Below are 9,589 nucleotides of genomic sequence, written 5' to 3'. Positions count from 1 at the left end.
AATGAAAAAAAATAAATAAAAAAACATACGTGTTTCTACACGTATGTGTGATTTTTTAAATAACCTCATTTTTTGAAGTCGGTTAATAAGATAAATTTAATCAATAAAAATACGTTAAACGTATTCCCGATGACGTTAAAAGTATTCTCGATATATTGAAAATAAATCGAATATAACATTGATCACTACATATTTTTAATTCGGCAGTATTATATGTCCCGCAGGGACTACGGCGCAGGGACCACGGGGAATAAACCGAAATAAAGCCTATGACACTTCCAACTATAGTATTATATTTTGGTAAAAGAATTTTCAAAATCAGTTTAGTAGATCGACAGAGATTACGCCCTACAACACCACAAACTTTACCTCTATATATATGTATATACTAGTACTAGCTGACGCTCCGCAGTTTCACCCGCGTGGTTCTCGTTCCCGTTGAAATACGGGGACAATATACACGGGCCTTCCTCGATAAATAGGCTATCTAACACTGAAAGATTTTTTCATATCAGACCAGTAGTTTCTGAGATTAGCGCCTTCAATCAAACAAACAAACTCTTCAGCTTTATATATTAGTATAGATATAGATAAAAATGAATCCATATATCGCTTGGTCACGCCACCACGCGTGAACAGCTGGACCTATTTCACTATTTTTTATGTGTTTGTTATTGTGAGGAGAAGGTTCTTTTGACAGAATTAAAAAAAATAAAAAATTGATGTGGTAGTTGAAGGTTTACATCGAGTTTCACGCGGATGAAGTCGCGGGCGTCCGCTAGTAATATTAATAAAGAGTATAGATAATATGACATAGCTCAGCGAATCGCGATGCTGAAGTGGCAATGGGCAGGGCAGCTGTTGGGGTCCCAAGCGTGCTGAAATGGCGACCCCACGCCGGAAAGCGCAGTGTCGACCTCCCACTAGAACTAGGACCGAGGACATCAAGCGTGTTGCAGGGAGCCGCTGGATGCTGGCGTCTCGAGACCGTTGTGCTTGGAAGCCAATATCACTATGTGCAGCTGTGGACGTCCATCTGCTGATGATGTTGATGATGATGATTACGATAATAATATATAAAGAATCATTTCCTATCTATGTACACAATAAATAGGTAAATTTTTCAACTTAATTGACTGAACTTATTTAATTGATTTAATTTAATTCTGAATTGAATCCATCTCCATCAAAACAATAATTTGTTTTTATAATATTAATACTTAGGTAGGTAGGTACTATACTACATAACATAATAGAACGTAATTATGACTTAAGCAATACCTACTAAATCATCATCATCATCATCATATCAGCCGATGGACGTCCACTGCAGGACATAGGCCTTTTGTAGGGACTTCCAAACATCGCGATACTGAGCCATCTGCATCCAGCGAATCCCTGCGACTCGCTTGATGTCGTCAGTCCACCTGCAGGGCTAGCACGGGCAAGGGAGAAATTTATCCACGGGGAGAGGATAAAACGTTTATCCCCCACACTCGTTTTATCCACTCACCGCGCATGGGCACGCCGGTGGATATAATATCCCCGGTGGATAAACGGAGGGAAAGACTTGTCAACCCATTTGTATATATGTTATAAATTGGCATTAGCTATATTAATAGTCCGAAATAAACGTAAATTTGATAATATTTGGTTATTTTGTGCATATTATTTATCTGTTTTCTGTTGGCATTGTTTTGTTTGGTGATTGTTTTTTGCGGTGGTTTGTAGTAGGTATCTATAGTATCTATCAACCTAGCGGACCAGGTCAAGCTTCGTTGTGACATAAGTGCACTTATTCTGTATCCCTACTCTACCCTTCTTTACCTCTACCCCTACCCTACCCCTGCCCTACCCCTACCCTACCCTACCCTACCCTACCCCTGCCCTACCCCTGCCCTACCCTACCCCTACCCTACCCCACCACTACCCCACCCCTACCCTACCTCTACCCTACCTTTCAAGTTTCTACCTGTTATCATTATTAAGAGAAAAATGGCAAAAAAACACGTTTGTTACCTCCTAACGCTAATTTTATTTTAATATACCTACCTAATTAGTTGTATTTATGTGAATAAGTAATTTAACTGAATATGCCGTGAATATTTCAAGCGTCTACCTGTAGCCATTATACAAGCCCTTGAACAAAAAATACCTGTGAAATGAACCAACGTGAATAACGCTTTAGAAGGCTGTTACTAATCAGAAAATAAATCTAAGCACTACATTACGACTAATTAATAATGTTAAAAATGAATGTCGAAATTCCTAGTGCCGTACTAAAATGGTGGTGCCGGAAGTCAGAACAAATGTTAATTCGTCGACAACTGCAGAAGCAAAATAGGTTATTTGTGCAATTTCTTTTGTACACATATACAGATACTTTACCTGTAAAGGCAGTACATATTTCTAGCGCAAGAGTTGAAATATAAGGGCCGCAAGCCTTACTCTTCACTCGCGTACTCACCTGCCCGCTCAGAAATGACGGCATAGTGCGGATAGTTATTTTCTGTTATAGTAACAGCCTTCTAGGCGTTGTTCATATTGGTTCATTTCACATGTAATTTTTGTTCAAGGGCTTTGTATTCTATTAACAATATCGAGCAAAAAATCACGTTTGTTGTATGAGAGCCCCCTTAAAGATTTATTTATATTGAGTGAAAATTTCAAGTGTATAACTCTTTTTAATTATGAATGAAAATGTAAATAATAATTGAACTAGGATATCGAATTTTAGAGGTCAAAATTTGAACAGCAGAAATTTGTTAATCCGCCACTGGCTATAAAAATATAATTATTCAAGGAATCACGCGTAGTTGGGGAAGAATGCATCGGGGTGTACGTTGTCGTCGTAGCGGTACGGAGGGCGGACTCGACCGACGTCGTAGGAAACCTTCGGGTTCTTGCGTGGCTGCATCTCGGACTTCGGCCGCTTTATGTTCTCTGCCTTTTATAAAACAAACGTAAAAGTTATTCAGGGTTGTCATTATTCAAGTTTAACCGCCTTCGGCAATCTGTACAGTTCAAGTAATTCAATGCAATGCCTAGGCAATGTATAAAATGCCGGGGGCGTCTGGCAATGTAAGAAATATTTTTTAAAATATGGCTCTGGGTTTTACCTTGGTTCACAACAGTAACTTAAGTTGGTAACATGCCACAGATTGATAGGGTAAGGTAAGGTAATGCAACACTCGCCTTTATCTATCCTTGAATTTTAAAATTTTAAAGTTTTCTACGTTATAATTATAAAGATCTATTTACAAAATATATAAGAAATATTATTTAATCCGAAAATATTCATTTTAGAACACATGTTCCTTGAACATTTTGAATTAATTTTTGTTAAAGAATATAACCCTAGAGTTATGAGAAATACTCCTGAGCACCCTGCTTAAAGAATACCTAGGTAATATATGTAATGGACAATCACCATACTTTGCCAGAATGCTCGTAGTATTTTGTGTATACCGGATTATACAGATAGTCACAGATTTAGATTGTGTAATAAATACCTACTCGTGGATTCCCTTTATAATCCAACGGCCGACTGGCAGGCAGAGGTCGTATCATCATCCTTGTTTTGGTGAGAGGACCATTTGGTCCTTTGAATGAAATCCAGTATATTGACTGTCCGTTATTATCGTCCACTGAGTATTTGCCGTTTAAATTGCTGAAAGAAAAGCATTGTTATACTATTAGTAACTATAGTCTGGCAAGTTCGTTGATGACACTCCCATGATATGTGGACGACGGGGGGAAAGACTGCGCGGTTGTGAAATTGTACGTGCGGGGAAGTGAGGTGCATCAGTCGTGGGTTTTCCGTCCATCGCTACACGCTCCCCGGCCCGCGCGGGCCATTCGGGGGTGTTACAAACAACGTTGCCGAGCTATATTGACCTAGCGGAACTCTACGACTTTTTCTGCATCAATAGGTCAACCTTAAAATACATAGGCTGCAGACATCTTTGTAAACATTTAAAGGGAGAACAGCCAAATCCGCTTTGGGCCAGCGTGGTGGACTAAGGCCTAACCCCTCTCATTCTGAGAAGAAACTCGTGCTCAACAGTGATAGGTACGTAACTTCTGTGTAACTTTTTTACCTATTTTCATTAGCTACTCAACAATTTAAGTGGGTCCTTGGTGTAGCGCATCATGATTATGTCGAAGAAATTTTATTACAATTTTATACAAGTACTTTTAGAGTAACGAGTGACATATCAAACTCATATCCTGGTAAGCTATTATAATTAATAGACAATTAAGGCGATATTGAATATTGTTCAGGGGTATATTTTACCTATATTTGAATCCATTTAAAATTGCTCTAATTTCTATTAATATTGTCCAATTACCCAAATAAATAAACTAAGGCAAAGAGTCGTTTTGAAATGACTGAATGTGAGTAGACTGACCTTTTATCGCACTCCTTGTACCACCAAGCGCCTCCATGTTCGACAGCACAAGACCCTTCCTTCCATTCATCATTATCGGTATCGTAAGTTGAAAACTTTTGTCCAGCGTGATATGACAAGGAATCGCCTATAAAAGTTTACGTCACCGTGAGAATAAACACACAGCGTCTTCGCCGGCGAACCCCCCGATATCTGACGTCACCCGGACGTGGGTTTTTTAAATCCCGATCTCGGGGGCACGCGAAATGATACAATCAGGTCACACACCCTTCCAGAACGGCAATTTAAGCCAAGGTCAGAGTCTCAGAGGAGACGCCCTTAGAGAGTAGTTCCGCCCATTTTCTGCTTCTACCTTCAGGCCCCATCAGGCGATGCTCTCCCAATCCCCTTTAAGACGCCACTAAAATCTGATATTAGGCAGTTGCCTGCGAGGCGCGAACTGCCTTTCCAATCCCTAACCTTTCCCTCCCTCCCTTTCCTTCTTTCTGGGAATTTATTTGAAGAATGCAATCCACAAAATTATTTATATATTTAGCAGATCCAGATAGGCACCATAATCAGCAGCTAAGCCGATACAGTTATAACGGTTTCAGTTCATTTAAGAAAAAATATACTTACCAGCGTTGCCCCGAAATGTTCCAAGTGTACTTATTCTATATCCTTCATATTCAGGCCCAATCGTGAATACAGAATAACTAGCTGAAGCTTCTTGCCTATTTTGCCCTTCCATTTCGATCCTAAGTTCGTAAAGCTTTTGGTTGGTGAGGTAATACACCTTCTCCAAACCTAACCAAAATTCGCTCGCAAGGTTACCAAATCCGTGTTTGTATTCAACCCAGTTTTTAAGGAAATCTTGGGATCCATCAAAACGATTCTGTATAACCTAAAAATATAATGATAAAAAATTAGCATTACATTAAGCAAGTAAACATTTAATGGCACAAAGTTTTTAAGCCTTAAAGATCAACGGTAAAGGGGCCGGACAGGCGTGACAGATGCCCAGTGTGTATGACCTCTACCTTCGAATCGGAGGGCGTAGGTTCGAATCCGGTCAGGGGCATGCATATCTAACTTTTCAGTTATGTGCATTTTAAGAAATTAAATATCACGTTTCTTAAACGGAGAAGGAAAAATTCGTGAGGAAACCTCTCGATTCTTTATGTGTGTGAAGTTTGCCAATCGCATTTGGCCAGCGTAGAGGACTAAGGTCTAACTTTTCTCATTCTAAGAGGAGACTCCCGCTTAACAGTGAGCCGAATATGGGTTGTTAATGATGAAAAGTTGGACTCAACAACGATAGGTGGAGGATCGATCTCCGTCGTCCGCTGGACTATTATCGACCCACTTCTAACACAGTTTCTTCTAACTAGTTGAAGGGAAATGGAAAAATTAGTCACATCTAAAAAAGATATGGCTAATATTCTTTAAAAAATATAACAATAAGTTACCGTCCAGCCTCCGCCTGCAGCGTTGAGATCACACAACACGTAGAATGGTTCTATGTCGTCAGGTTTGATTTTATAAATCCCAGTTATATTGAAGCCTTGTGCTTGTATTTCATGACAATCTGTCGGGTACCGTTCGGAGCGGTCTACGCGGCCTATCCTATTTGTGAAAAGGTATTCGCTAAGTCAAATATTTGGTTAATTGTAAATAAAGCATAATTAACAAAACATTAAAAAAAAAAATCGCCAGAGGAGAGGAGAGGAAGGTCAAGGATGAAAGTTGAAGTACAAATGAGGAAAAGACATAGACCTTTTCCATACACCATGTTCTCAAGCCGCCCGCATCCAGTGGCTCCCTGCAACCCGCTTGGGGTCGATCAAAACTGCGCTTTCTGGTGCGAGGTCGCTATACCAGAACCTTGGACCCCAACTTCAAAACTTGGTCAGCACATTGGCCATTGTCACTTAAACTTCGCGACTAGCGAATCATGCGCTATGTCAGTAACTTTGGTTCTTTTGCAGATCTTCGATTCTTATTCGATAACACAGAGAAACTCCAAGCATAATTGCTGTATCGCTGAATGACTTTGAGCTTTCTTATGAGGGCCATAGCTAGCGATACTAGTATAATATGATTAAATGTAGTAAAAGTTGTTGTAAGTTTTATACTTGGAATTACATAAACTAACAAATATTAGTAACTTACTTGCATTCACATTTTCTTGCCTTTTGCTCTTGTATCGTTCTACGGAATTCACTGATTAAAGTTAGAACTTCCATTCCATTTCCGATTTGACCTATCTTATTAGTATCACCTCTGCAACGGGTACACTTGTTATGAATAGTATCCTATTTTCTAGGAATTGTATAAAATTCCGATAACGTATAAGAAATGTATAAAAATATTGTTTTCAGTAAAGAAAACGAACAGATCACGTTGTTAAACTGAAAACTTAATTTCAGTTGTACCAAATTACACTCAAGATTGGAAATCTATACCTACTGTAACTATTGTATAATAGGTTAGGTTTACCCTTGATATCTTAAATGATTACTATTTAGGAATTGTTTAACACATTCGCTGTGGTACGTGGTCAATTGACTTGGTACGTCTAGCGTCTTCAAGAGTTAGGAGGCCGATGAACCTTGTATCGGACCACATAAAGTTCTAGTATGAGGTCAAAGAACCTCGTACCGCACCAGAGGAAAATACAGAAAAGTCAGTGCCGCAGCGAACGTGTTAAGAACCCTAATATTTTATAATTACAATTTTAGGTAACATGGTTTGGAACCCTCTTCACGCGAGTTCAACTCGCACTTGTCCGGTTTTATTTAATATGTATGGAATAAATAAATTTTGCTTAACTCATATTCGGCTTTGTCGTATAACTTACTTATTGGAATTAAGGGTTTTTTGACGATTTTTCACATCTGAGATCACTGTAGTTATAGCTTCAACACTTGTTAACACAGATTTTATGTGATTTTCCAAGTATGAAAGTCTTGTATCCAATGTTGCTTCTAGGTTACACTCTGAATTATCCGCTAAAATAAAACATTGTTAAATTATTTACAAGTGTAACTAGCTAATTATTTAGATAATATAGAGTTCCCCTCCAATAACAAAATAGTAGGTACTCAGTATACGCATCCCGGCAAGTAAATTGAACCGAAATGGCGGTCATCTACGCAGGTACATTCATAAAGAAAATTGAAAAACGCATGCTTCGCGGTTGCCCAGATAATAAGAAAACTGTTAAAGCTATTGATTTATCAAATAACAATGGCGTGCCATGTTATAATGTGATTTTGTTTACCAATATTTAGAGGTAAATGTATTTTCTTGCTCTTTTCAATACTTTGACATTTGTAATACGAGTAGGATGTCAAAGAATTGAAAATTTCGTACGCGATTGTACCTGATAACGTTAATAGGCCGCTTCTTTGTACGCAGAAAGCTATATTTGTAATATAAGTTATCGTAAAAAATACTAATTAGTCTTATTCAAAAAATTTTTTGAAAAGACTTAGTAGTTAATAAATTTAAATTTCATTACTTCAAAAATGCTTGAACACATGGTGGCATTAATCATTAAATACTTATTTAATACCATTGTATACTTGTGCTCGTACCATTGGATGCTTTATTTGAAGTCCGCTCTAAGGCATATTTAATTTGGCCTATATCAGATTTCATAGTGTCCAACATTACCAACTTATCAGAGGGGGTTTGATTTTGAATCGTCCTTATGATTTCGGATAGATGTTTCATTATGCTATTGGTTTTCTCGTGAATTTCTATATCAAGTCTGTTTAATCTAAAATCTATACTTTCAACTTTTTTCAAATATTTTTCGCTTGCGGAAATAGTATCTATTAATTTTTCAACCACCGCTTCGTTGTCCGACATACTGGGCGATTGAGCTACTCGCGTCACATTGCCCCCACGTTTCGGAGACAGCATGGCATCGCTCAATTCATTTTCATATTCTTGTTTCCACAAGGAGTTCTCCATGCGCTCTTGTTTCATTCTTCCCTTTTTGCCTTCACTCACAACTATTATAAAAACTACCGCGATTGACAAATGCTTTATGCTTAAAACCATTTTAATGTGCGCCTAATGAATCGGGTGCAGGACGACTGACTCGGCATCTTCACGGTGAACTCCAAGATTAAAATGTGTGATACTAAATAATCTCACCTCAATGATTTATCAGATGAAAATACTACATGACGGTGACTCGCACAATTCCCACGATTGTTTTAAAAACTTCTTACAAATATAATATCAACTGAACGATTTAATTTACAAACAAATCGATGAATAAATGCCTTTGCTATTACTATTTTATTTGTTCTGTATTTATAAACTTATCTCCAGAATTAATAAATAAGACCTATTATCTTTAACCTATATGCTCTGGATTCTGGCGTAGATATAATAAAATAGAAATTGTACTTCTAGGTAGACGTCTTTGACTATCTTATAACAAGAAAAAAATAAATAAAAAAATACATAATGCTGCGCGGTTTCAGAGGCGCAGCCATACTCAAGGCACTCCTCTCTACTGGCCATCTTCCACAGGAATCTTCCGAAGCAGTGAAAGGTTATTACGGCGTGCCTCGTTTGAACCTTTAACACAGTTGGAGTACTAGTCAAATCGCCTCAATAGGCCGTCAACCTGCACTTGGCGACTTTAGGCTTTCTTGCCACTTCCGATGAACCTCGCTCACATGTGCTGTGCGCCTCCAATTTTAAATTATTCGCGGAGAAACGTCTTCTTCTCGTGAATGAGCGTCCACCCTAAGCAGGTGCATTGACGCCAACACCTCCGCATCCAAATCCCACGGAGGTATCCCAGCCAAAGTACAAGCAGCGTCACAGGCGATGCTGCAAAACGCTCTGACTACCCTGGCAGCCTTTCAGAGTTCAGAAAAATACTTGTGCGCCAGTTGACGTATTTTATATTGATTATCTTAATTCTCTTTAACCTGAGAATTTTCTTAATTATCTGCGTGTGTGAAGTCTGTTAATCCGCATTGGGCCAGCGTGGTGGACTATAGGCATAACCAATCTAATTTCTGAATGGAGACTTGAGCTCAACGTAAGCCGAATATGGGTTAATACTGATGATGAATCAAAAACTACTTACTTCTTAAATTGGTCTGTTCATCTCGTGTTTGCCTTTGCACTGATAGTTTTAGTCGAGACAGTTCGCTTTTCATGGATTC

General features: G+C 38.5%; 1 protein-coding gene across 1 annotated transcript; it reads right to left on the bottom strand.

Moving 5' to 3' along the window:
• Positions 1-2,783: 2,783 nt before the first annotated feature.
• Positions 2,784-8,646, bottom strand: LOC112048470 (techylectin-5B-like). The gene is made up of 8 exons (XM_052890772.1): positions 7,979-8,646; positions 7,277-7,402; positions 6,564-6,672; positions 5,861-6,017; positions 5,031-5,295; positions 4,413-4,539; positions 3,517-3,670; positions 2,784-2,947 (listed from the first exon to the last, which is right to left on the bottom strand). Exons 1-8 carry the CDS (start codon positions 8,460-8,462, stop codon positions 2,807-2,809), a joined length of 1,563 nt encoding a protein of 520 aa, XP_052746732.1. The 5' UTR covers positions 8,463-8,646; the 3' UTR covers positions 2,784-2,806.
• Positions 8,647-9,589: the final 943 nt, after the last annotated feature.

This window comes from Bicyclus anynana, chromosome Z (assembly GCF_947172395.1).
Source record: "Bicyclus anynana chromosome Z, ilBicAnyn1.1, whole genome shotgun sequence".
Taxonomy (NCBI): domain Eukaryota; kingdom Metazoa; phylum Arthropoda; class Insecta; order Lepidoptera; family Nymphalidae; genus Bicyclus; species Bicyclus anynana.
Note: the sequence above shows the minus strand (reverse complement) of the source record. Positions and strands in the feature narration are given on the sequence as shown.